Raw genomic sequence first — 27797 nt, 5'->3', positions numbered from 1 at the left:
TTATGTATAGAAAGTTTCTTTAAAAAACTGTAAAACGTGCGTGTAAAAGATAAGAAAAAACTAACAATAATACGATGAAAGGAACACTATCCTGTCCTCTTCTGAACTTCAGCTAGCTATTAGTATCCACCGTAGTTGTATGCTTCTAGCTATAATTTTATACCCCTTTGATCGGTCACACCATTTTCACACAATGACACAAGCATATATAGTCCTTCAAACTTTCAGTCTGGTCGATACTCCTAGCTAGATGAAGTTCAGAACTTTCAGAAAAGGTTCGGGCCATCGAGTCGATTGGAGTGTATCGTTCAGAATATTCAGAATCAACGCATGAATATGAAATGGTCTAGAGAATTTCAGATATCGCCATTCGCCAGCCAGTTGGCCTGTTTATCTGTCGTTCGCATCTAGGAGACGAGGACTAATATTATCGGTCGGTTTGCAGAAATCCAAAAGAAACACACCTATATAGTACAGTACACATGGGCGGAGCTACTTACCCTCTCAGAAAAAAAAATTAGCTAGACTTTATCAGATTTTATCATACATACATCTACTCAATTTAAATTCAGACAACCATAGCAATCTAAACCTAGTTCAAAACACTGAAAAACAAAAAAGTAGCAAGCCCTCTATTTCGCTATGGCTTCAAAACTGACAGTACATTACTGGTTGTATCAGCAGTTCAGCACTGATCCGTGTGTACACCATGGACGCTAATTTGAGCTGGCAAACTTGGGCGGCAAATCAAATGATTGGGTGGAGGCAGCCAAAGCCAATGCAGATATACAATTGCTCTATCAGATAGCTTGTCCAATGAAGCAATAAGTCAAGAGACGGACAAGCTACCCGAGGTGTATCCGTTTTGCGATGATCCGTGCAAGAGATGCGTGAATTTGTGATTTGTCTACGGCAAATTGCACGGTTTGTGATTTGGAAACATGCGAGATGATAGCGAGCTAATCAGTGTAACCGGTCGAACATGCCAAACGCCCTGAATGTCGACAGGGCAACGCACAGCGAGCTGATTCTTTATAAATTCGCCATTTATATGCCCTTTTCAACAGATGTCTGTATGTAAAGTATCCACTGCCTGAAATAACCCATTGCTTTTTTAACAGATAAAATACACTGAATTGATGGGCAAAAATAGTAGACCGTTTAAAAACTTGTTTTTTGAGTACGTAATCCTACCTCAAATGTATGCACATTTCTACTCCATTCCATGATACTCAACTAATATACTCCCCCGGTCTTATAAACTATAAGGCTCTCACAATATAAGAAAAAATAACATCAGCTAACTTTGACTAATATTTAACACCATCATTTAGAAGTTTTTATAGATTATTTAGCAGAGAATAATGTTAGAAAAAAAAAGACTTTGGTGACCCTTAATAAATGAGATGGAGGTGAGAGGGTAGGTGGAGATAAAATAAGAAGTAATTAATGAGATAAGTAGACTATGCATAATGCCAAATATGCTTTAAATGTGTTATATGTTTAGTGCCATGCATATGCCATCATTGGATTAACATTGAAATTATTTAAATGTGATACTAATTTTGTGATTGTTGATAATATACTAAGAAAGAAATTAATGGTCACAGTTATATGTTGGCACAATAAAAGCTTACATGCCTGATATTTTGGAAACTGGGGACTACTAAATTTGATCCACCGCCAACACCCCAATCATGTTACTGTGAAACAACAATCACCATTTCATAGCACAATTAATTTAATATGCTTGATTCCACCCCAATGATAACACTGATATAATCACTGATCCATCATCCATCAATCATGCAAGTAGCACTGAAGGACATCCTGATGCCCCACACTAGCCTAGCCTTCACACTTCCGTTTGTTAGTTTTCCTCCATTTTCTCTGCTAACCAACCACGCTGCACGGGCACACACACTTCCCTCCCTTAAAGCAAGAGCTCACCACGACGGCGGCGGCACTGAGCCGTCGTGGAATCTGGGTTAGTGGGAGCGTGCATGCCTCCCTTTCCGTCGCTATAAATACTCGCCCATCTCGTCGACTCATCCACCACCGCCGTCGTCGTCGTCACCACGGCGGGCGTATGCTTTGGAGCCCACACACCCACGATCTCCCGTAGCTTCTTCCGTCTCTCTCTCTCTCTACGAGATGGGGAGGAGGATGGCGGCTGTCGTCTTCGCCGTCGTCGTCGTCCTCGTCGCCGGCGTCGTGCCGTCGTCACTGCGAGGATGCATTGCGCAGCAGAGCGGAGGAGGAGGGCTGACGAGGGGCAGCTTCCCCGAGGGGTTCGTCTTCGGCACCGCCTCCGCCGCGTACCAGGTTAGTGACGACCGGCCGATTTCTCCCTCTCGATCGTAACTTTGCCGTGTTTTTTTTTTTTTTTTTGCAAGAGTAATGATGACCATTTTTATTATCATTAAGAGAACACCTCTAGATACCGAAATTTACACTTAAAATTTTATCACATCAATATAAAAGGAGATAGCGATAACGAAATTACGCTAGAAAATGTGGTTTTTCCCGGTTTTCAAGAACCTGCTGCTCGGTTTCAGATAAAACTTAGCTAGCTAGTAATCCTTCTGCGTGCCGTTTAGTGATTACATCGTACAGGAGGTGAACACACGTACGACTGTACGAGCGTACGACTCGAGTATTGATTAGCTAATCAAGAGGAGATGATTAGATGAAACTAACTGCGATGAGCTCGATCGAAGCGAGTGATGAGTACAGGTAGGTTGGAAGGAAAAGAGGCGCCGGAACAAGAAAACTTGGTTGGTTTTCTGGAATGTGTGTGTCTAGCTCGTCGTTGCCCCCACAAAGTTGTATTCTTGTCTTGTGTCCTTGGGTTTGCCCGTTTGCTTTTTGGACAGTGGCGTTCCAGATCTCTGCGTCGCAGGCGTCCACCTGAGACATAGCTTTCACCGTGCACGCGCCTATACGGTACGGCAGAATTGCGCACCTAGTTCATCTTCTCGGCATGCTTCTTAGTTTGATCGTTTGCGTTTGGTTTGTCAAAAACTTGGTAATAGTTGGATGTAGCTTCTATTCAAGTAAATATCGGATTATGTCCATCGTCTAAAATAAACTGGGCTATAATTGTCCCCAACAAAAAGAACGGCAATACAAACATCTGTTCTCTTCTCTTTCTTATTATCCCAAACAAGTGAAACAACACGTTGGATCGGTATCTATACTCATCTAGAAGTAATTAATGACGGTACCATTAAATTTCACACCTACCTATTCTATAGTAAGTAATGCAAAATATCTCATAAAATTTCTAATATTTAAAAAACAATTAAATCTGAATGGATAGCCGCCGATCAAGAAGCAGAGCAGGCAGACATCTCTGATACCTTAACCCATTCCACGGTAGTCGGTAGGGGCGCTGGGTGTGCGCGCGCGCGAGCCATGGAAAACTCCGCGGAACCAAACCACCAGGGGTTCACGTGCAGCGTCCGTTTGCGATCATCAGAAAACGCGGGGGAGCGTCGTGGGCGTGGGGTTGGGGCGCGGCCTGTCCTGCTGTGCTGCCTACCGCGAATTCCGATCACCTCGCAGTTGGTTGACGCCCTGCCAGTTGGCTGGTTCCGCCTCCGCGCCACACCGCCCACCTCCTCGCGCCCGCCGCGCAGCCCATCACCTAATATAAGCCAAAACTGTTGTGCTTACCAGGGCCGTCTCAATGCATATTTTATAGGTGTCATGCACATTAAATGTGGTGTCACATCAGTAAAATTGTTGACTCGATAGTGTCATTAGATGAGAGAGTTTCATGAGATGAGATAGAAGTTTCATTTCTATAAAACTTATCTGACTCGGTTATCTAGTTTATAGTTTTGGTACCTATGTTATAAAACTATGCATTGAGACTGATTTAATATAAGCTAAAACCGACCACAAAGCCGTTTGAACGGCTCTCTATCCACTATTGCTAATTGGGATGAAAACTGTTCAGTTTTTTTAGATTCAGACGGTAAATAGTACTCATCTAATAATTCAGGAGCATAATTCAGACTTTTCTTCAAATGAAAATGGTTTTACCCCGGGTGACCAACGCAAGCCGCACGATCAAACGCCCGCGCACATGCAGCGCCGTGAGCATCTGCAGTCTACCCGTGCAGCTACTTTGCATATATACGTGCATGCGTGAGCTGTTTTGTAAGCTTTAAAATATTTATTCAATCTGCAATCCAATTATATTATTGTATTTATTACATTTTCTACAATATGGATTTGTTTCTTGATTTTTTGATATTTCAGTCCACGTACAAAATTTCAGCTAAGTATGACTAAATAGAGAGAAATATAAAATAGAAGTAACATGGAGTAAATTAATTCATTTTTAATAGTCTAGTTCGTAATATGCTAAAAAATAGTTATGAGAGCTAAGTGTTCCAATGAAATAGTTTGAGCGAGTAAGATTGATTTTCTTTTTTCTTTATTATGTTTCTATCAATATACTTTCGTTGTTACTTTGTGTGAAATTAAACTGTTGCAGTGGCTATTTTGATGACGTTTGTTTTCTTTATCTTTGATGGATAAGACCTGATAATATTTCAATAGATGAAACTTGATGTTTCATACTGTACAACGAAAATGTTTTAAAGTATGATTAAATTGTGTCTCATCATTTGTATAATTCAAATATTTTTCAGTGAATAATGGAACATTTATTTCATATTTGATGAAACAACACCTAATTATTTTTTGAAAAAAAAAATTAACACACCCGACTTATAGGCGAGCCCAGGCCCAACTAATAACGATGCAACCATGCGTGTAGTAGTAGTATCGTGAGTCTGATTCTAAGTTTTGGAGCCTGTTCAATTTAGAGAAATTTTGTAAAATATTGGAGAAATTAGACTATTTATTTGAAAATCCTGTAAAACTTTTGGGTTCCGAAGAGTTCCCTTATGTGAATAATGGATGTTTTGTAGTACGAGGGAGCTGTGAAGGAGGACGGGAGAGGGCAGACCATCTGGGACACGTTCGCACACACCTTCGGTATGCATGTATATGAAAAGAGCTTTTTTTACCATTGTTTAAGTACCTTAAGGTATCAATAATTTTGAGTTTTACTTTTATTCTTTTTAAGTTTTACTCTCATCCTTTCTTTTATACCTTGAGGTGGTACCAAATCGTTTCTCATCATTGGATCTAGCTAAGTAGGATGTGCACTATTAAATCCGACGATCAAAAACAATTTGATACCGCGATATACCGGTACCTCTAAGGTATAAAAGAAAGGATGGAAGTAAAACTCAATAATTTTAGTACAAATTTTTTGTACCTCAAGGCACCACACATTTTACACTAAAAAGTGTGGTACCTCGAGATACTTTTTAAAGAATGATAAAAAAAAAACTCATATGAAAAATAAGTGTGTATAGATTTCTGCACGTTGGATTCCCTTTTTCTTTCAGTATGTGAAGATGCATATACAGCACGTCTACAACAAAGTTCATTCCGGGTTAATCTGCCTATTGCTAGCTATACCAAGTTAGTGCATTTCTACAAAGAAAACGTCAAGTTCAAGCACGTCTGTGGCAATCTCTGAGCACGTATGTTTACCGTGGGTATGATTGAAAAAAAACTAAATGGTATATTTACAAATAAAAATAATAATTTCTAAATAAAACTTTTATATATATATTTTTAGTGATTTAAAAGCTAAGGCTGAAAATAAATTTTAGCGAAAACACTCTAAAATAAACTCTAAATTTAAACAGGAAAGAAAAGATAAGTTGCATGGGTTTAACATCGTAGCAAAAGGAAAGCTCCCATTTTGAGTCGACTCCAAATCAATGGGTCGTGCCACTTCTAGCTATAGCTCGTCTCTCTGAAAACATGGCACCTATGTACGAGTACAGTTAGTGCTTGAAGCTTGCTGCAACTTTCTTCTCCCAAAGTTGGATAGTGGGGCAAACAACAACGCAATTGTGCTAGTTGATACACCTCACCAACCTTCCGCAATGAGTACATGTAGCTCATTGACAGGCAGAAGAAGAAAAAAAATGCAGAAGAAAAAAAAAAGGTAGTGCTCATGTGGCTCTGAACCTTTGGTCATTTATCTAGCCTAAGATTAGTGGGTAAGAATTATACAGACTCACTTGAGTGTTAACACAGTCGTGTTAGTTGGCATCTGTTCATGTTTCAGAGTTTCAGAATGCGGCCTGGTTCCAACTGATCTTTAACCAGGAGATTTCTGGACTAGCGGTTGAAGCTAGTCACAGCCGTAACGCAAATGTTTTACTTTTGTTTTGTCCTCGTTTTTGTGCAGGAAAGATTACCGACTTCAGCAACGCTGATGTTGCAGTTGATCAGTATCATCGTTTCGAGGTGAATATCACTCTCTCTGTCTGTCAGATAGAGTGCATACGTATTCGTAGCTTATCCAGTTATCAACTTTAAGTTTAAAGTTAAAAAGTTTAGATTTTTAGTTATAAGCATAACCCAAGACAAAAGAGGAGAGTGGCAATCAGTATGACATACGAAATGACTATTTCCAGGAGGATATACAGCTCATGGCAGACATGGGGATGGATGCGTATCGGTTCTCGATAGCATGGTCAAGAATCTACCCAAGTAGGTGTTTTTTCAAACCGAGAAATTAGCAAAATTGTCCGTGATGTCAGGCTTCATTTTCTTAGAACATGTGCAGACAGTCGCCTAGCTTCTTCAGATTGAACAGTTTACCTGCATTTTTCTGTCTCTCTCACATGCTCATTAGCCTTTTCATCTCGTGCTTACTCCAGATGGTGTTGGTCAAGTCAATCAGGCCGGCATCGACCACTACAACAAGCTGATCAATGCACTGCTAGCAAAAGGTGAGCACAGTGATTTGAAGTGCTGAATCCAGGTCAGCTAGACAAGCTTATGAATTTGCTGAAAGGTGTAATCTTTCAGGGATTCAGCCATATGTGACACTCTACCACTGGGACCTCCCCCAGGCCCTGGAAGACAAGTACACGGGATGGCTTGACAGGCAGATAGTGTGAGTACACGTGAGCTCTCTTCGTTAACCACTTACACTTCAGCTAATCAAGCATGTGATTGTTAAGTTTTCCATATAAAAAGTCGAACGACATATTTACAAATAAAAAATAATTTATTTATATATATATATGCTTTTATGCATCTAATGTGGTGCGTTCAAATCTTCGTATATGCAAATTTTATATTGACTTATTTAAGGAACTAAGTTTCCTACAATGGGCTAAGTTTTCAATTTAAAAAAGTTACAGATATCTATTTATAGAGGTTGAGTAAAAAAATATTCATTTTAAAACATAGATGTCAGGTAAAAAATACTATTCTCTAAAAAAATATATTCTTAGTAATTTAAAAATCAAGATTAAAAAATAAATTAAGTTAAAAAAACTGAAAGTTAAGATTGAAAATTTAAATTTTGGTTATAAGTACAGAATAGAAACGAAAAGACACGGTAAATGAACGTATGAATCCGAAATGCAGGGATGATTTTGCAGCGTACGCGGAGACGTGCTTCAGGGAGTTCGGCGACAGGGTGAAGCGGTGGATCACGCTGAACGAGCCGCACACGGTGGCCATCCAGGGCTACGACGCCGGCCTCCAGGCCCCCGGCCGCTGCTCCGTGCTGCTCCACCTCTACTGCAAGGCCGGCAACTCCGGCACCGAGCCCTACACCGTTGCCCACCACCTCATCCTCGCCCACGCCGCCGCCGCCGACGTCTACCGGAGGAAGTACAAGGTGCGCAACATCGCTATTTTTTCGACTAGTCGATCGATCTACTCGATGTTTAATTACGCGAAAAAGATCGAGAGAAAGAGAAAGATAATAAGATTTCTGTTTTTCGATCGCCGGCCGTGAGGTTGCAGGCGACGCAGAACGGGCAGCTTGGGATTGCGTTCGACGTGATGTGGTTCGAGCCGATGTCCAACACCACGCTCGACATCGAGGCGGCCAAGAGAGCGCAGGAGTTTCAGCTCGGATGGTGAGCTACCACCTCACTTTTTCACCTATTCTTTGATCTTTTGATCTCTATGATAGTCTTTTCGCTTATATTTAGGCCTATAAATTAAAATTTAAATATTTTTAAACCTTAAATTTATAATTAATTTTGATGTTTTTTATTATATTATATTTTTCAGCATATGTTTATAAATCGTTAAAAACACGTATATAAAGTTTTATTCATATATTATTTTCCGTTTGCAAATATACCGTTTATAGTGGATTAATTTTGGGTTCGACTTTTCGCACGTGTATGACTGACCAACGATCGAATCTGAAATGGAAGGTTTGCTGATCCGTTCTTCTTCGGCGACTACCCGGCGACGATGAGGGCGAGGGTGGCGGAGAGGCTGCCGAGGTTCACGGCGGACGAGGCCGCGCTCGTGCAGGGGGCGCTGGATTTCGTCGGCATAAACCACTACACCACCTATTACACGAGGCACAACAACACCAACATCATCGGCCGGTTGCTCAACGACACCTTGGCAGACACCGGCACCGTCAGCCTCCGTCAGTTTTCACTTCTTTCGTCCATCGTGCATTCGTTTTTATGCAATTCTTGTATAAACGTGGATTGCTGATATACACTCATCTTTTCGTTTCTATTTTTCTTATAAACTAAATTTGAAATTTTAAAATTAAATTTAGAGTCAATTTTAAGTTTTTTCGTCAAAGTTTATTTTCTAGCCTTGACTTTATATCACTGATAATATGTACATAAAAGTTTATTCACAAAATTATTTTTATTGGTAAATATAGTGTTTGTTTTTTTACTTAAAAAAGCGAAACATTCACCCCATGTTATCTCCATCTTTTCACCTATAAGTATGCTTGTAGGATAAAATTTGAAATTTCAAGCATAATTTTATGTTTTTTTATTTTTCAGCTTTTGCTTTTATATCTCTAGGAACACGTATATAAAAATTTTATTTATAAATATGACGTCTAGACTTTTTTTTCTTAAAAAGCGGAAAGATAACCCATTTCTTTTCTTGGTGATGGCTTGCAGCATTCAAGAACGGGAAGCCGATTGGAGATAGGGTGAGTTTGGCACCTCAATCTTATGGAGTCTGGCGACGCTGTGATCATTGCAATGCGATGCTGAATTCTGAACGAGATTTTGTGTTTGTTTCGATTCGCAGGCAAATTCGATATGGCTGTACATTGTGCCCAGAGGGATGAGGAGCCTGATGAACTACGTCAAGGAAAGGTACAACAGCCCACCAGTCTACATCACCGAAAACGGTAAGATCATGGACCAGCTGGTTAATCCATTTTTTTTTGGTATACACGGGTCGATGAACTTCAGAGTTATGACAGTGTATAGTTTGATGATTCAGGGATGGATGACAGCAACAACCCTTTCATTTCCATCAAGGACGCCCTCAAGGACAGCAAGAGGATCAAATACCACAATGACTACCTCACCAATCTAGCTGCTTCCATCAAGTACATGCAGCATCCACCATGATTCCTCAGTGCTAATTTCACATTGGAAATGGTTAAATTCACATAAAAGAACGTATTAACTCTGTTCATACTATAAGATGTTTTAATTTTTTTTCTCTAAATTCATATAGACACTAATAAATTAAAACAAACGTTGGTTCATAAATAAATATAGAAAAAAGCCAAAACATATTGGTAACCTAGAGCGGATTGGGGGGATACTTGTGTACAAAACTTTAGAGTGTGTTTAGTTTGCAAAAACAAAATTTTTTGCAGTCACATCGAACGCTTGACTGGACGTCGGAAGGAGTTTTCGGACACGAATGAAAAAACAAATTTAACGGCTCGCTTAGAAACCGCAAGACGCATATTTTGAGCATAATTAATCTGTCATTAGCACATATAGGTTACTGTAGCACTTATGACTAATCATGCACTAATTAGGCTTAAAATATTCGTCTCACAATTTCTTCCAAAACTTTATAATTAGTTTTTGATTTCATTTGTATTTAATGGTCCATTTAGATGTACTTCATCCGTGGACGGTGAATTGGTGATGTTGCAGGGAGGACGGGTGCGACGTGCGTGGGTACTTCGCGTGGTCTCTGCTGGACAACTGGGAATGGGCGGCCGGATTCTCCTCGAGATTCGGGCTCTACTTCGTCGACTACAAGGACAACCTCAAGAGATACCCCAAGAACTCGGTGCAGTGGTTCAAGGCTCTGTTGACCTCCACATAAGAAAGTGCATTACCTCATCATGACGTGTGTGCATGTGTGTACACACACAGACACAGAGAGAGACCCATACGTCTGGTATATATATCTCCGAATGTTTATGTTTGTGGTTTTTTTTTGTTTGTGGTACGATAGAATCGTGTGCTAGCACACTACGAGTAGAGGGAAAAGGGATACTGGAGATGTGTAGTGGTAGACAAGAGCCTTGCCACCTTCAGATTGGATTACAACCTTGGAAATTCTTTGGAGTTTATTGCCGTACGTTGTGCTGTTGGCTGTTGATAGTCGCCGGGGTGCCTACAGCTGCGAATGAGGAAAAAAAAAAATACTCGGCTTTACCCGACGACGGGTGCATATGTACCGGATTTTATTACCTTAAATCCATAATTACGATAACTAAAAAAATCTTACTTTAGTACCTATACCCGTTAACGAGGGCAAAATTCTCCTCGTACCAATACCCATAACACTAACTTGGAACATTTGTAATGTTGCACAACAATTAATCGATCATAACAACCAACTATCAAAATCATGCTATGTAACAATGATTTTAACATTCAAGATAACTTAAACAAACCTATACACATATACATACCAAGCAAAGATTTTTTGCCATTAAGAGACTCACGGGTATGAGAATTAGACAACATATAACTTCTAATAAAGTAAAAATCCATCAAGTCTCATGAGGCCCATTGCCATCTCTCGTTATGATAAATTTTACGCTTAAAAAAACTATATATACCAAATTTTACATTAAAAAACAGCATCTTATTGATTCGCAAAAAAAAAAAAGGTTAACTCCCTATACCTCTACCATACCATGTAAGGGCCAAATACTACACCACAAACAGACTGCAGGTTTCCAAGAGGCAATAAAAGATCACTACTATATGAGTACAGTTCGCACATTGTGTAGTCGCCAATAGTCAGCCGTAACAAAACTATCTTTATATCATCTTTACACAAGCCGCTCCATCAAATTATTCGAAGAGAAGGAAAGCAATCTTCCAACAAAAGATAGAAAAGTTGGGGTTACGATTCATCTTAGAAACACCAGGTGGATACCCAAGTAAGCCAAATCAGTTGAATTTGCCTATCATTATTGACAACTTTGCTGGTTTTGAACAAAGAAAAGGGAAGGGGTACTCAAAAAAATTTCCTCCACGTCGCACACAAATATGTGCGTTGACGAGGCCATAATATACTGATGCCAAAAGAGGCAATTATCTTGCCTTTGTAGAATGTAAACATGATACATCGGTTGAAAAGTCTAGTAACGGAGCATGTAGGTCCGGCGCCTGAACCAGTTGTAGTCCGGAAGACCCTGAATGGGTCCCATTGCAGCAATAGCAATATCCTAAAGAAACAAGGGACCGTCACAGGGAATTAGCATATCGTCAATATATTTGTTAACTGAGCAAAATTTAAAGTCACGATGTAATGTGCATTGTTCAACCAAAATATTTGCCCAAACCACCAAAACATATTTGCACCTTGGGTTCATACAATGTGAACTTGTCGCTCACATCAAAGTAAAAGAATAGCATTGAAAACAATAAGAACACCACTTATCCAATTAAGTACCCTGTATGATGATAAGGAAAATGCATGAATGTCTATAACCAGTGATTTAGTGTGATAGAGAGGATTACTGGCAGTTACATGACAAAAGAATGCTCATCTGCATGAAATGCATAATAGAAGTGGCTAGCATTTGGTAGGTTCAGCTTCTTAAATCATTTGCTATCATTGCTTAATACTGAAAAATTAAAACATTATACATGCTGCATGCTTGCCAAAAAAATACCTGGTCAAAAATGAAACGATTGGCAACTCGCTTGACAGTGCTTGCGTCAACTGCATCTATTCTTGCAAAAAGCTCAGGAATAGGAATTCTTCGACCATAGATGAGTAACTGAGATTACAGAGAAACAATAAGCTAGAGTGGACGGCATATCAATAATGTGGCATGCCAACACATAACTAGACCCAAATAATACCTGGCGGCCAATATCCTCAACAACAGCAGTGGAACCATCAAGGTGGAGTTGGATAGAAGATTTTAGCTGGAAGTTCGTACCAAAGCAATGAGAAAGTGAAGCTAAAGAGAATAGTGTATTCTGACCACATCATTACAGATTGAAATAGATACCTGATTACGTGCACGGATAACATCTTCCTCAGTAACCCGGTATGACAGTTTGCTAATCTCTTGCATGATTGCAAAAGCCAAATCATCCAAGCAGTCAGGCTGCAAAAGAGATCAAATGAAACCATCATAAAAAAGGAGATTGAACAATGCAACGAGTATGCCAATCACTATAGAGGTAGCACTAGAAAACCATTTGCACCAATCCGATCAGAATACTACTATGCATTCCAAGAATCACATGAGATTAGCGAGTGCTAAAAAATCCAATGGTCAGATCAGATGGACCCAAGAAAAAAGAATAGCAATATCATGTATATCGCATGCTCATATTTGACAGTTTTTTTTAGATATTGTGCTAGACTACATGATTTGCTAAGGTATTTGGTGCTTGCTAACTAAAAAATGGGGAAGAATACTCCCAGAATGCATAAACATACAAAAAAACATCCACTCCATCTCAGCAACCCATTAGCCCATAAGTATCTTACCAGTCAAATTAAATATTTCATGGTGCAAAAAAGCAGGAGCAAGGAGCAAGAATGGAAACAAGGAACGCCAACAGCGCTTCCATAGATGCCAAATGCAGAGCATTGCAGGCTTTAGGCCTGAAATTTTGTTCAATTACTCTAACCATAACATTTGAGGGGTTCTGACAATTATTGTTACAATAGACATGGATAGGGAGGATTGCATGACCAAGGATTTGCACATCAGACATACAATGCTACGAAAAACATATAGGACCAGTTCAAGCACTTAATGTCAACTTTTACTTGATAACTAGACAAGCAAGACTTGCCTTAGCAACAGCATAGACACCAAAGAGGCCAGTGTCCTTGTAATTTGTATTGAATGCCATTATACTCTCAGCAATGTCATTGATCGCTACCCGTTGTACAAGCTCTGAACTGTAAAAGTTATATAGGATGGTCAACACTCAGTAGAACAAACAAAATTTACCGCATATATGAAAAATGATACAGACAAGGACTGGAGAAAGGAAAAATACCCCATGTGTTTCCCTCCTCCAGCACTTTTGTTCCATGACCCAAGCATGGATTGCATGACCATCAAGGCAATAGAATCAGGATCTACCCATGATGCTCCATTAAAGGCAACGGCAAATTGAGCAAGGGGCATGTCATCATCAATGATACGGACCTGTTGAGTAGGATCAAGACATATATTCACAATGAATAGTATAGGTAAGTGTAAATTGTTGAGAATAACACACCTCAGAACCAGTAAAGCAGGCTGGTTGCTTAGCAACCAACATGCCAGTTGTTGTAGGGTCAGTTGGTAGTTCATTGAATAACTTTGTTGCCATCTGTACAATATCATCATGCTTAACAGCACCAGCAGCAGTGATAACCTGAAAACATATAGAAGTGTATACTATTTACTAGTAAAAAAGGTCCATCCTACTGTAGCAATGAATCTACAATGTAAAAAGTTCACTAAATTTATTGTCATGTACCATTCTAGGAGCTGTATAGTGTGTTTCAATATATTTCTGAAGGTCCTCTTTGGTGATTGATCTGACGTTATCAGCAGAACCCAATATCGGTCTGCCAAGAGAAGTGTACTGGAATGCAGTTGCATGGAGATGATCGAATATGACTTCCTCATGTTGTCCCTCAACCTAATATAAGATAGAAACGATCACAAATTATGCCAGTGCCCCTCAGCCTCAAACAGGACAACATATGGCCAGGTAGCTTTTAAATTATGATACATGGTGCCTTAGCTAATCAATCAAAGGATTAGATAAATCCAACAATATGAATAGTACAGCAAAAGAAACAACCTATAGAAAAATTGTTCATTGCAACTAAGATAAAAACAGCTGGGAAGCTTCAAGATTAACATGTCTATATGTCTAGCATTAATGTACCTAATCGAAAAACAAGCTCCTAGAACACTTTGAATCATATAAAAATGAATTACCCATACAAAACAGGATAAGGTGAAGTTCCACCCAGCATCAGTCATATTGAATCTGCATTTGCATGCAGCTCATCTAACTTATCATGGGCCTACAAGTATCAGTCACTAGAGATAATATAGAATGTGTATAATCTACCACAGACCAAAATACCAATCAACTAGTCACATTTTACATAAATCAGCCACCATCGCAAGCAAGATGATTTAATTAACGGAAATTAGCATCTATTGCATAAGGAAGCTGCAAACCTCTTCCATCTCTCGCAGAATAACATCGCGCTCACGTTCAATTCGGGACTCTTCCAGTTTTGAACCCTGCAGAATGTCCGCGAGAATTTCAAGTGCGCGTGGCACGTCCTTGTCGAGAATTTTGGCATAGTAGGTCGTCTGCTCCCGCGACGTGTATGCGTTGAGGTGGCCGCCGATGTTCTCGATCTCCTGCTCGAGTTGTGCAGCGTCGCGCTTACCCGTGCCCTTGAACAGCATGTGCTCGACAAAGTGGGCGACCCCGGCCGCCTCCTCCGTCTCGTACCGACTCCCGGCGTCGATCCACACGCCGACGGTGGCGGTGCGCGCGGCGAGCGAGGACTCCGTGGCGACGCGCAGCCCGTTGGGGAGCGTCGTGACGCGGGTCTCCGGCGCCGCGAGGATGGCCGTGTGGTCGGCGTGGGCGGGCACGGGGCTGGCGTAGCGGAGGAAGCGGGGGTCCGGGTGCTCGAGCCGCCGGAGCCTGGCGTTGACGGCCTCGGCGATGCGGTCGTACATCATCACGGGGGGGCGCACGGGGGTCGCGTCGGGGGCGATGACGCCGGGGGCCGCGGCGACGGCGGTGGATGCCTCGCGCGCATTCCCGGCCGCCGCCGCCGCCGCGGCGGCGGAGGCGGAGCGTCGGCGCACTGCGGCGGAGAGGATGCGGCCGAACGCCATCGTGGGGAGATCTGCGAGGTGGCCTCGCCGGAGGCGGCGGCGGCGCTGGTGGAGATCTAGCCGGGTTAGGGTTTGGAGGAGACGGGTGGATCGGGGAGGAGATGGGGAGAAATAGAGGGAGAGAGAGAGAAGGGCGTCGTCGCGTGGAGGGATTCCCGGCTGCGCCAAGAGAGAAGGGCTGGGTGCGCGGAGCTTAGCTTGCGGAGGTCCCACCTGTCAGTCAGAGCAAACAGTTTGGGCCGTCGCATCGCTGTGGGTCCACTTCGATTTGCTGCGCTTTATAGCCCAAGAACTCTATTTGGGCCTAAGGATATTCTCAGTTCATGTTTCCATCGTGTTAGTTTCCAACCATGCCATGTCATATTTGAATAGATAAAAGATATACTCTCCATCTAAAATTTTACTTCACGGTTTAAAAGCTAATATATCGATTAAATACTACACATAAGTGACCAATATAAGTGGAGATGAAATGAATTACTCCTAGTAGAGGTTTAAATACATTTTCATAGTCTAGTTTAGTTAACTGTGTACACTCAGTTTTATCCCATAAAACTTAACTATCTCTCTTATCATAAATTTTATGCGACATTGTTTTTTTTTGTCTGCGTGACATATCATTTAGTGACATTAAAACCCCATGAAGCCTGGAGATTGGCCTAATAGAGCCGAGAAACGAACGATAGATCGTGTCCTTGTGTGTTTCATGTCCAAGAGTATAGGCATGTTCGGTCTATTGCCATTTTCACCCTACCAAAATACGTATAACAAACTAAAACATGATTTCACTATTGCTACCCCACCAAACTTTGGAAATTCTGGAAGTTTCCTCTCATCAAAACATTGCCAAAACTTGATAATACTTCAAATTAACTAGGGGGTTGTTTGGTTGTCATGCGAGTTTTCTGGCAATAAACGATCGCACCCTCGCCGTGCGTCGCATACGCGTTTATATATGGCAGGAAAAAGCCCCCTTGCCGTGACTTACACAATCTGTTAGAAGGTCTCATGGTAGCCTGCTACAGTCCCCTTATGAAACTTTTCATTATTGAATTAGCCATACACTTCACATGTTTCTATCGATTTACATGGCATTATCAAATGATACAAGTCTTGATACGTACATCACACGAGATAATATCAAACCAACTAGAGACAGGGCTCTATCTGCTATTAGATCATTATCGCATCATCATGACTCAACCGCACGGCCGGACTCTGGTGTGTATCCGCACATACACACGAGATCATCTAATAAGCCCCACTTTAGTACGCCTAAGATTAGACAAATTTGATGATAGCTAATTTGGTTTCAACCACGACTGTGCGAGGATTTTCTCTTTTATGAAAATACATCCAATGCTACAAAAATTTGGTATCACCAAAATGTTTTGGTATTGCCAACTTTTGGAAAGGTTGCTTTTGGCAACAAAGTGAGCAAGCACTATATTTTGATATATTTCGTTTTTAGACAATTCACATCTCTATAGTTTTTTTTTCAATTTATTTTGTAATTCGAACAAAATCATATAGTAACCACGCATTCCCTGAGAAAACAAGATGTTGTATACTTATAGAAAGATGCTCAGTTTCGGGTTGCAATTGCTTGCAGCTACCTGTTTTCAGCTTGTGTTGTTGAAGTAAAAGTGTTCTACATCCATAACAAAAAGACTTACAAATTTTAAAACTTAAGAATGTTTGCCGCATATATATGAACACAATGGTATTTCACATTTGGCAAGAACCAACGTTAGTACAAGAATAGAAATTCATCTTTGAATTTCCTCGTTGAGATTCCTGCTACAACTTCCCAATCTCAGGGTGGTTGCATCTGAAGCACAGAGCTACTGATAAGGCATGTACAGAAACAAGACTTGATGGGGATAACTGAAGATACAAAAATGAATGTGATTTTCTTTCCATTTCAGATAGATCAAATCATCTAGAACATGCGTGGCCATGCTCTGGACTTCTCAGCGAGTACAGTCCTGCTGCTCATGAGGACATGAAGAGTTCAGCTTTCCAGTGTCCATGCATTGCTGTCGACAGTAACTGTCAGAAACCATAGAAATACAACTAAGCATGGTAAGCATGCTTCGAATCAATAATGTAACGCAATTTGCTTAGCTCTTTTGGTAGTGAACTCACCATGACAACTTCTCTGGACGAGGATGAAACTTTGGCTCCTTTGGAACTGTTGCTGGTTTTGAAGACCTTTTGGATAAACCAGAAATACAATTGATTATTAGTAACTTGTGTAAATGGTAAGATAACTCTTTAATCTAACGCAAAGTCAGTAGACAGTATTGATGTGGAAAGAAAGGACAGCATGAATGAATGTTCCCAGCAACAACAGAGTGAAAAGGGCACAAAAGAAACTTCGCAAGTTTATTGGTTTTAGAAACTGGATATTCACCTTTTTGGAATGAATGGACGATCAAAGTATGGCATTGGCTGAGCTTTAGGAACGAGCTCTTTCCTAAGTTGCTTTATCATTTCTTCCTCCTCCAGTTTCTGCTGCCGCTCCCTCTCCAGTCTTAGATGCTCGGCAAACTTGAGTCTATCTGATACCTACATTCTCAAACAAGCATAATTAGTGTATGCAATAGGTATTGCAGTAGAACGGTTTAGATAATCTCAACATGTAAAGCATGCAAGAGTTTGTGCGATGCTCACATATTGATCGAATTCGGCGCGTTCAACTGCTCGTACATCACTGTGCAGAACAAGGTCAACAGGTTCGGTGGCTTCTTTGACTTGTGGCTTTATCAAGCACTGGCAGAACAAAAATACGGAGTCAGTCAGGCTAATATAACTTGCATACAATTTTCCATCATATCCTGTTTCAAAAAGGGACTTAGGTAATAAATTGTGCAAATATACTCGATAAAAATCTGACAAGCGCAAAAAACAATATTCCAGTCTACTAATAGAACAAAGTCCTCACGTTCTATTAAAAAAATGCGCCTTGTTTTAAAGAAAAAATGAGAATGATTTAGTCTAGACCTACCTCAGGCTCATCTGTTGTCCACGGAAGTCCTTGCGCAATGTGTATACGTCGCTGCTCTTCCTCCATAAGCATCTCCTTTACTTTTTGAACAAACTGCTGTTCTTTGGCCCGTCCCCTTTGCTGTTGTAAAATAAAAGGAGTGAATAATTTTCATGCACTAGTCTACTTGAGAGAAGAGAGCTGGACTTTGTCATGAAATCATAAGAACAATATAACCCATATAAATTGTAGTGCAGACATAACGATACAAAACAAAATACATTGAGCAAATTATATGTGTAATCCAACGAGAGGAAACCTAAATAAAAACTTACACCAATTGACATGTCAAATAGGATGTTTCATAAGGTGTTTTGTAATGCTCTCTACTAGTGGTAGAATTAATTGAGACTGTTTATTTTTCTAATTCAATGGATCATATATATTTATACTACCACATCTACTGGTACTAGTAGTAAAGTAATAATCCTTCCATAAGTATTGGAAATACATTTTTCATGTTTATCTTCTAAACCCATATGACAAATTCATCAAATGTTTCACAAAAAGGTATTACTGCTATGCTACCATTCTACCCAATATCACTTGATCAAACATTTAGTTAGGACAATAACACTGACTGGTAATGGACTTGAAAAAATTACAAACGTCTCAAAATTAGCACGAACGGTGTACGGTTAGCACACACATAACGATAGTTTCAAGTTAATATATTTCAGTTATAACTTGGGGGGAAAATGGTGCAGTTCTCCTATCCTCAGAAGCATTAGTGATTCATGCAGTAGCGCGGACGATTTATCGTTTACCTACCTCGGTTCTCAGCTTGAATGGATGCTGGCTTGTCACCTTCAGTTTCTTATTCCAGCTGCTTCTTAACGACTCTGATGACTGACAATCACAGAAGAATATGCATTAGAATCAGAGGACACATATGAAACATAATTAGCTCCAAAATGGAACAGAATCCATCGTATCCTCACATTCCGCCTGCTCTTGCGCCCCCCGGCCGATGTCCGGCTGTCCCAACTCAACCTGAAAAGATACAGAATCTTTGATTAAATTCTTGCATTGACAGTAAGCAAAATACAATTCCTTATCCCCACTTGTTCAGGTTGACCAACCTGTCGCTTTTCCCATCAAGTGAAGAACAGAGCCTGCTCGGCCCTGCATTCAAGAACTCAGCAGACGAGAACACGGACAACGGCGGCATCTCTACATTGCCCTCGCCTTCCTCCTTCAATGTCTGCAATCCGGGAAGCGCCCAGGACCCCTCACCGGCCCTATCGGCGTCAGAGGTGGCTCCGGAGATGGAGAGCATGCTCTCGAAGGCCTGCACAAGGTGCTTGACGCGACCAGCGCCAGAATCAGGGACGCTGCTCAACGCCTTGGCCATCACTCTGGTCCTCAACGCCCTCACTTTGCTGCTTCCCTCCAACTCCGCAACATCTTCCTCCTCCAAAGATCCATTCTTTGATTCCTCTACGGCCGACTTCTCATCCTCCTTCTCCTCCTTTTGCAATTGCTCCTCAGCTGCGGCGGATGCTGCGCGCTCCTTGAGGAAGAATGCCTCGTGGGACGCGCGCAAAGCTTCCCGGGCGGCCTCCCGGCACTTCTCGAAGTCGAACTCGCCCCCGCCCCCGCCGCCTCCACTGGCGCCGTTCCACCTCCTCCGCGCCCCCTTCTTCGCCACGAGGAACCGCCTCCCCCGCGGCGGCGGCGGCGGGGCTGGCGCGGGCGTGGAGACCTTCTTCCTTGCGGAGCCACACTTGGACGCGGTGGCTGGGGACTTCGCGGGCTTCGACGGCGGCGGAGGCGGGGATCCCAGGATGTTGGGGTGTGCGTTCTCCGAGGCGTGCGAGAACCGCGCGCGGGAGGAGTTCCTGGACGGGGCCCCGGCCTCCCCCGCGGGGGCAAAGGGCTTTGACGGCGCGGCCGGGGAGCCTGGGATGTTGGGGTGTGCGTTCTCCGAGGCGTGCGAGAGCCGCGCTCGGGAGGCGGACTTGGACGGCGTCCCGGCCGCCCTCCCCGCCGCCGCCGCCGGGGCCGAAGCCTTCGCCGTCGCCGTCGCCATCCGTACTGCTCGGAGAATTCTACCCTAGGGTTTGGGCCTCGCGTGCGCTCGCGATGCGTGGGTTTCCTTTTGCTTCGGTGGAGAAAGAGAGATTGGAGAGCGGAAGGCGAAGGAGAGGAGAGATGGGAAAAAAGAGAACGTTGCGGCGATCCTAACGGCTAGTTTTCTCGCGAGGCGCTCCGCCCGAGGTGTTCGAACGATGCGCACCACGTCCTCTTCACACCCATGTAACTGGATGTGGGCTAGGCTCGTGGGTGGGCCCCGGTGTCATTGACTCTTGGGGGTGGTGAGGATGATGTGAAGTAAGAGTCTGCCAGGTGGGACCGGGGGAATGCTTGCGTGGAGACAGGGTGAGCGTGAGCGTCTCTCGTCGCGTGAGTCGTGACCTGTCAACGGTGCAATTAACGTGCGACGCAGCGAACTTACGGCCTATTTGGATTGAAGAAATTTTATGATAATTATAGAGAAATAAAACTACCTTTTGTGAAATTTATGTAAAATTTCAAAAAAAAATTGCTCGTCTTTTGTTCACTTTTCACTTTTCAGCTCACAAACTTGGCAAAAAACACAGTATGTTGCCTCTGAAAACGAGCAGCACAAACCGGTACATCAACGGCAGCATCAGCCGCCTCCCTGCCGGCCGCGTCCACGGAGCGCGCGCTTGACCATCCTGAGCACCGCCTTGGCACGGCGGCGACCGCGAGCCAGCCCCCGGCCCTGCGCGCCCGCCCCTCGCCGGCGCCGCCCTCACCGCTCGCCAGAAGCCGCCGGTTCAGCCGCACCACCATCGCGTTGAGCTCGAACGAGTCGTACAGCGCGCTGCGCCGCCGCCCGACGTCGCCGCCCCTGCCCGCGACCGTCACCAGCGGCGGGAGCGGCGCGACGACGACGACGACGTCGCGGTCGGCCACGCACGGCCTAGCGACCGAAGCCACCGCACAGGCACCGCCGCCGCCGCCGCCGCTCCCGCGCGCCGCGGACGCGGGCTCGAGATCGCCTCGTGACATGCCCCCGTGTGACTGCGTGTGACAAGGCGTGAAAAGCACACGAAATCAACAAGGGCAAGGCATGGGTCTTCACGCAGCAAAAGGCGTACGTGAAGCGAACTCCTAAAATGAGCTGCAAGAACAAAACAAAGAACCCTCCTAGAGTATATCGTGTGACACCTCCGAGCCCCTAGATTCATAAGAACAAAACAAAAGCACCATCCTAGAGCATTCTCATTATCTCCAAAAAGATTGAACCATGATTATATGCTTACCCTGCTATCCACAAGCATCTCAAAAAACAACAGCGCATCAATTTGCTGAGTAATTCTATTGCTTGATTCAATGCACTCCTCATCTCGTTATGGCATATTCAGAAGTACATATTACATCAACACGTTTCTGAAGAAAAAAAAAGGAATGCTGGTTATGTCCTACAAGTAATTGAAGTTACCAACTTATCATACAACAAGGGTATATATGCCGGTTTCTCAAACAACAACAGAACGCAGGAATCTGACTATTTGCTCAGAAGTCAGAAATAACATCCATATGGTACAGCTGCCAAGTTGCACTCCCAACTCCACAGGGGTGGGGAAAACTGCTAAATGCGTTGTTACAGGGCCTGACTCTTAGTTCACTATCATTTGCCCAATAACCTGCGTCCCCGTTGGTTTGCACCCTTGACTCTGAAATTCAATTCATCGACATCATCACCGAAAGCATCAAGTGATTTATTTTGCCTGCAGCAAGATGATAACCCCATCAAACTTTATAAATAGTGAAGCAGAAAGCTGTAATGTGTGCTTTCTTCTATAATAACATTTTGAAGAAATATTACCTTTCAATTTCACTACCCATATCCAGTGCCATATCCTTCAGCTCCCCCAACATGTTACTCAAGTCTGAGAGCGCATCATCCTGCTTTGCTATCTCAACCTAAAAGAGGAGAGTGGTGTAAACTTCCAGAATAGATTACTCATTCTACAATTCATCCTTAACTGGGAAGGCAAACCTGAACTTTCTCGATCGCAGTTGCAGGTGAACGATGTACTTGATTTGGAGATTGCTGACGTGTTGAGGAAATTCCTAACCTCTGCCTCTGTTCCATGTGGCTCGCTGAACTTGTGAAAGAATTATCTGCCATAACTAAAACGAATCAGTTAAGCAATACAGAAGAGTCTCAGAAATTAGTCAGAATCTACACCATCATACTTTGTGAAATTGGTCCTTTTATCTGTTGGTTTCTCTTTGGCTTCCATGTCTTGGAAAATAGCCCACCTAAACTTCCCAAAAGCTTCTCACTCTGAAGAAACCATAAATTTGAATTTTAGAACAATTATTTTCAGTTGAGGTTCAGAACAAAGCCGAGACAGGAGACGCTATAACTTAAGAAATAAAAAACAGTGATGTTCTCCATCTTGACCAAGCCAGGCACACATAATTATCAGGGCAAGCGAGAACAGCAACAACAGTAGCACTTAATAAATCATTCACAAATAACCCCACGGTTGGCACGACAAATACAAACACAAACTGCAAAGGAATTAAGGTAATGAGCTATGGATAGGTATGCACAAAGCATCCCATAACTTATCTTTCAAGAATTAAGACATGCATGGAAATTAAGTTCTTATAAAAGGGGACTAGGGGATTCCCCATGCAATTTTGCACGGAGCTAGATAAAAATAGAACTGAATTTGATATACAACTCTTATATGTATATTCTATTTCTACAAAAACAATAATGGTTTCTATATGAAGCTGAAAATATAATTGGATTTTATATATAATTCTTACCCTTTTTTGTTTCCATGCATCCGGTTATAATTTATATACAACGCATTTTCAAAGTGGTATTAGATTCGGTGTACAACTCTTTAACTTCTCTTTTTAAAGATACAATTGTATTTTATATACAACTACATTCATGATTGATCAATCTACACCACTATACTTTCGACCCAATACCATCCAACGGCTTAAATCTTTGTTCTTTTCTTTGATGAATCTGAGATTTTGTAGCCTATAGAGTGAACGTGGTGGATCTTTTTCAAGCTATCTTTATAATATAATAAATAGATAGCAAATCCACATCCATACTTTTTGGATGAAATAATGGCCGAAATTTAGACTAAAACATATAATAAAAACTCTATAGAGCTTTGATCCATATTTCTGAGCAATGTAGAGTTGTGAAATATACTCTGGGTTCCCAATATTGAATGGCACATAACTTACCATACTAAGGTCCTGCTCAATATCAGCTGCTACTCGATGAGTCCGGGTGATCTGTTCACCTTGACGATGCAAAGTAAGCAGGGTTTTTGTAGCATCTTCTCTGATCGCTTCAGCAGCTCTGACACAATCATTTACTTTGCTTGAGGTTTCTTCTGCTTTATGTACAGCATACTCCTCCAACTCTTGCATAGATTGATCTATGTGTCGCACTGGGACAGATTGTGCTCTTGACGGTCTTGATGGTACTTCAGAATCAGAGTCTGAATCAAAGGGATTTGTCCTGTAGACAGGAGTGCCTAACGAGGTCTGTTTCTTATCCATTGATATTGGCATGTGTCTTTATTCACTGGACGTACTGGAGTGATTTGCAGCAATCTGGTACAGAAATGAAAGGGTAAGGTGGTGATGCCTATTATTCTTGAAAAGAAATTATATGCTAGAAAATTGTATTTAATAGAAATGACAAAGCAAGGCTAAATTACTAAGCCCGTTGCTATTGGATAAGATAAGTTTATGAAGCATCAAAGTGAATCGGAAACAATAACTAATCAGCATCTTGCAAACATGCTCTAGGTGAGCTTATCCAACAGCATACAAGGTGTACGCAAGGCGTGATTGCCAAGGTAACACAAGCAATCATTTGTATTGTACATGAGAAAGGACTGGTAAAATAAGACATACTAAGGCCATAACTTCTTTGACCACCTAGTATGAAGCTCTCAGTTAGAATTTTAGAAAGCAGGAACAGTGAACTATGACTATCAGATCGATAAGGCAATAATGATTGTGAGCTTGAAAACAACTTGCACAAGTGCACAGCTACATTCCAGTACTGAGAATCCAACTCTGGTAGATTGACGTCATATGCAATGTGCATGATCGTCCAATGCCAAATTGCCAATCTGTGGGGAAAGGCATAGCAACCGTTAAATCACAGATGTGGCATCTAGTAGCAAAGTATCCAAAGGAAATGCGTTCTTGGTAAGACATCCCCTATTCTTTCAATTTGTATGCTATGTAAATTACACATGTAGTACCCTTCCAGGCAAAAAAAAAAAAGATACACATGTGTTGTTGAAAAAATTCCAACCTATCAAGATTCTGGTATACTTCAACCAAGAAATCTTGCAGAGTTAATGTCGTCTAAACCCGCACCGGCCAAACCAATCCAACTACTTCGCACGTGCGCGTCTACCCTAGCACAAGAGGATCGAAGGAGCCAGATCTGATATAGAAGCTCCAGGTTTTACCAAATGCTGCCCGTATCATCCACGGATGAAAGAGCAACGGCAAGGCAAAAATCACAATAAAACTACAGAAGACCCCCCCCCCCCCACCCCAAAAAAAAAAAAAATTCTCAATCTCGAGGAGAGCACCATAGTCTTACCCCAAGGGTGAGCTCGGCAGAAGGAAGCAGGCAGCCCAGCGTTAAGGCTACCTAGCAGGCAGGCGACGGGGCGGCGCGCGGCACACGGCACCGAACGGGGGGGCAACCTGAGCTGCCGTACCCCCGGCAGGCGCCCGCGGCGGAGACTCGCTCGCGCGCGCGCCGACGAGGGCGGCGACGGCGTCGTCCGTCCGTTCGGCCGGTGCCCGGTCCGCCTCCTCTCCCGTGCGGCGCGCGGCGGAGTCGGCGAGGATAATGTGACCGTTGGGAGTCTCTCTCTCTCTCTCTCTCAACTGCCCCAGATGTGTCGTAACGTGTGCGTGCGCTTCATTTATGCAACCGATACCGGATTCGCAGGGTGCGCATCCCGACAAGGCAACAGAAAGTGTAAAAAGGATAGTCAGGTCCAACTCTCTGGGCCTTGGGCCGGCCCATCTCCACGAAACGTCCAACTCCGAATAATATACCCGAACTAACTGAATCGAAATAATGGAATACCCGTCCCTACCTCTACTCGTGGTCCTGAAACCATCCAGACTTTCACAAGATTGGGCTGTGTTGCCATTGCTGTGAATGAGAAGCACATAACCCTTGTTCGTGAAAGAGAGCGATAAAGTCGTTACGTATACCGTACACGACCCGGCCACCTGTCGTTCACCAAACGGCCATACCCTCCACAAACCCTATCTGATCAAGTACTCGTAGCATACGATCGAGCATTTTTTCCGTACTTAAAGAAGGTATTATGAGTTATTATTATTTTTTATGTAAAATTTAGTACATTCTAGTATCTAAGATATCAACCGACACTAAATTTTATATAAAAAAAATGGTCAAGGTATAATTGCTCAACACGACGCACTAGTGCTAATTGCAACATCTAAAAACATATACAACGAGGCGCCGCTAATATTAACCACTAATTAAGAGTGTAACTAAGAGTGCAGCGTGGAGGAAGCAGGTGATTTGATCAATCACTCGAGTGGGGTGCCGTCGGCCTTGCGGACGGCGACCTTGAGCACGTGGTCCTCGCCGCCGCGGCGGAGGTCGCCCTCGCGGACGACCCGGAAGAAGCAGGTGTCGCCGACGGCGAGGCCGTTGTCCACGCAGAACTGGTGCCACCCGTACCGGAGAGCCGTGCGCTGGCCGCGCGCCTGCGCCCGCCGGCTGTGCTTCAGGTTCACGTACCACGTCTCCCCGCGCATCCGCAGCGCCACCCTCCGCCGCTTCACGTACCCGTGCGCGTCCTGGAACTCCACCGGCACGTTCTGCACCACCCACGCGCCGTCGCCGCCGGCGAACGGCCGGCCAGTCGCCGGCCGGTTGGTTAATTAGCTACTTAATTACTGCTGTGGCACTCGCCGTGCGAGCACACGGCCTATGGCAGAGCAAGAAGTGGGACGGCTCACCAGGTACTGGGCCTGCTTCTTGCCGAGGTTGCACTGCCGCAGCGTCACGGCGAACTGGGACGACGCTGCGTCGTCGCCGGCGGCCCCGGCCCCCGCCGCCGAATCGCCGTCGCCGCTGCTGCTTCCGCTGCCTGGAAGCGGAGCGAGAAGACGAGACACAGGTCAGTCATGTCTGTCTAGACGTGCGGCGGCCGGCGAGACGAGCTTACCGGCGTCGTCGTCGTCTCGCTGGCGGCGGTACTCCCTGCGGCACATGGTCCCGTCGAAGACCGTGACGGTGAACACGGCGGCGCCGTCGTAGCGGAAGACGAGGAAGTGCCCGCCCCGCAGGTCGTGCGCGCAGGCGAACTGCTGCCAGCCGCGGCCGAGGTACACCTCGCCGTCGGCGTCGTCGGCGACCACCTCCACGTCCCACAAGCGCCGCCCCGCGCCGGCGACCCGCAGCTTCGCGTCCCGGAGCTCTCGGCCCGCCAGCTCCCTCGCGAACTTGTCAGGCAGCTTCTGCACCACCACGGATCGATCAAACAAAACAAAAGAAAGAAGAAAAAAAACAAAGAAAGGTCTACCAGTTTCGTTCTGGAGGATCCGGGCAGGATGATCTTGAAGAACTCGAAGTCAGTCAAGCCAGGGTTGACCATCTGCTCCACCATTCTTGAGCAATAGAAGTTATTGGGTGGTTCAAGGGAGCAAGCAATCTTGCTAGAAATTGGAGAGGGAGAAGAAGAAAAGCAGGGCAGCAGTGCAGTTGAGCCTGTCAGATCAAGAGAGTGGCAGCTCAAAATGGTACAGGATGCTGATCATCACAGCTACTACTATCTTTGATTCGACAAGCTAGGCTACACAACCTTGTTGCGTTTGTGAATTGTGACCTGGGAAAAAACAACAACAACAGTGCAGCATCTTATCATAGGCTTTGTGAAGGGTCATCAACCTCAAGAAGCATCTTCCATTGCCGGACCAGAATTAGCATGGCAGCACCTTCTGGCTTGCACCACCATTGGTTTGCAAATCACTTAACTTTTGATGTTGGAATAAAGAAGGTTCACATGATTTTTCGAAAAGCAGATATTATTTCTGAACCTTCAGCGTAACAATCGAGCTATTAAATTCTTCTAACGTTTATATGGTCACCTTAGCTAATGGATTGAGATCCTCTAGCACAATTTTACTCTGATGTCACGTGGTCACTGACATATGAGCTTAAGAGGCAATGGGGCCCGCATGTTAGTGACCACGTCATAGTAAAAAGTGCATCAGATGCCTCGTCCGTTGGGTAGCTGACATGGAGAAGCGAGGGTACCCTCACTAGCGTTCAGGATTGGTATTGCTCTATTCACACTTCAGGATTGGTAGTCTTCATCTGTTTTTTTTTTTTCTCTTGAACCATTGGAGTTGAACTCCTACTAATGGGTATTCAGTACTCATGGTCATGGGTCATGACATGCATTCCTTAGCAAGCAAGAAGAAGCAGCA

General features: G+C 43.5%; 5 protein-coding genes across 7 annotated transcripts; 1 reads left to right on the top strand and 4 right to left on the bottom strand.

The window, feature by feature from the left end:
* Nucleotides 1–1934: 1934 nt before the first annotated feature.
* On the top strand, nucleotides 1935–10472 carry LOC102703023 (beta-glucosidase 6). The gene is made up of 13 exons (XM_006651102.2): nucleotides 1935–2325; nucleotides 4947–5013; nucleotides 6290–6348; nucleotides 6519–6594; nucleotides 6765–6836; nucleotides 6916–7003; nucleotides 7483–7738; nucleotides 7867–7982; nucleotides 8289–8512; nucleotides 9012–9043; nucleotides 9145–9247; nucleotides 9343–9451; nucleotides 10017–10472. The coding sequence occupies exons 1-13, from the start codon at nucleotides 2155–2157 to the stop codon at nucleotides 10189–10191; spliced, it is 1548 nt and encodes a 515-aa protein (XP_006651165.1). The 5' UTR covers nucleotides 1935–2154; the 3' UTR covers nucleotides 10192–10472.
* A 672-nt stretch (nucleotides 10473–11144) lies between these two features.
* On the bottom strand, nucleotides 11145–15365 carry LOC102702741 (probable mitochondrial-processing peptidase subunit beta, mitochondrial). The gene is made up of 9 exons (XM_006651101.2): nucleotides 14543–15365; nucleotides 13824–13988; nucleotides 13581–13718; nucleotides 13356–13507; nucleotides 13146–13254; nucleotides 12347–12445; nucleotides 12195–12260; nucleotides 12002–12109; nucleotides 11145–11551 (listed from the first exon to the last, which is right to left on the bottom strand). The coding sequence occupies exons 1-9, from the start codon at nucleotides 15218–15220 to the stop codon at nucleotides 11465–11467; spliced, it is 1602 nt and encodes a 533-aa protein (XP_006651164.2). The 5' UTR covers nucleotides 15221–15365; the 3' UTR covers nucleotides 11145–11464.
* Nucleotides 15366–16981: 1616 nt separating this feature from the next.
* LOC102720125 (MAP7 domain-containing protein 1-like) lies at nucleotides 16982–20372 on the bottom strand. Its single transcript, XM_015835353.2, has 8 exons — nucleotides 19352–20372; nucleotides 19211–19262; nucleotides 19041–19118; nucleotides 18231–18350; nucleotides 17897–17995; nucleotides 17637–17791; nucleotides 17369–17434; nucleotides 16982–17272 (listed from the first exon to the last, which is right to left on the bottom strand). Exons 1-8 carry the CDS (start codon nucleotides 20299–20301, stop codon nucleotides 17194–17196), a joined length of 1599 nt encoding a protein of 532 aa, XP_015690839.2. The 5' UTR covers nucleotides 20302–20372; the 3' UTR covers nucleotides 16982–17193.
* A 1206-nt stretch (nucleotides 20373–21578) lies between these two features.
* On the bottom strand, nucleotides 21579–25224 carry LOC102719845 (SNAP25 homologous protein SNAP33-like). 3 transcript variants are annotated; one of them, XM_040522286.1, is made up of 7 exons: nucleotides 24916–25224; nucleotides 24332–24430; nucleotides 23529–23903; nucleotides 22503–22593; nucleotides 22303–22427; nucleotides 22129–22226; nucleotides 21579–22030 (listed from the first exon to the last, which is right to left on the bottom strand). In XM_040522286.1, the coding sequence occupies exons 3-7, from the start codon at nucleotides 23859–23861 to the stop codon at nucleotides 21931–21933; spliced, it is 747 nt and encodes a 248-aa protein (XP_040378220.1). In that variant the 5' UTR covers nucleotides 23862–23903; nucleotides 24332–24430; nucleotides 24916–25224; the 3' UTR covers nucleotides 21579–21930. The 3 variants fall into 3 exon arrangements, with proteins under 3 accessions (XP_040378220.1, XP_015690426.1, XP_006649622.1); XM_015834940.2 differs by having other exon boundaries at nucleotides 23529–24430; XM_006649559.3 differs by lacking the exon at nucleotides 24332–24430.
* Nucleotides 25225–25643: 419 nt separating this feature from the next.
* On the bottom strand, nucleotides 25644–27233 carry LOC102719566 (B3 domain-containing protein Os03g0212300-like). The gene is made up of 4 exons (XM_040522793.1): nucleotides 26891–27233; nucleotides 26534–26825; nucleotides 26325–26455; nucleotides 25644–26183 (listed from the first exon to the last, which is right to left on the bottom strand). Exons 1-4 carry the CDS (start codon nucleotides 26972–26974, stop codon nucleotides 25890–25892), a joined length of 801 nt encoding a protein of 266 aa, XP_040378727.1. The 5' UTR covers nucleotides 26975–27233; the 3' UTR covers nucleotides 25644–25889.
* Between the last annotated feature and the right edge of the window lie 564 nt (nucleotides 27234–27797).

Source organism: Oryza brachyantha, chromosome 3, assembly GCF_000231095.2.
Source record: "Oryza brachyantha chromosome 3, ObraRS2, whole genome shotgun sequence".
Classification (NCBI taxonomy): domain Eukaryota; kingdom Viridiplantae; phylum Streptophyta; class Magnoliopsida; order Poales; family Poaceae; genus Oryza; species Oryza brachyantha.
The sequence above is the reverse complement of the archived record's forward strand: the minus strand, read 5'-3'. Positions and strand labels throughout refer to the sequence as shown.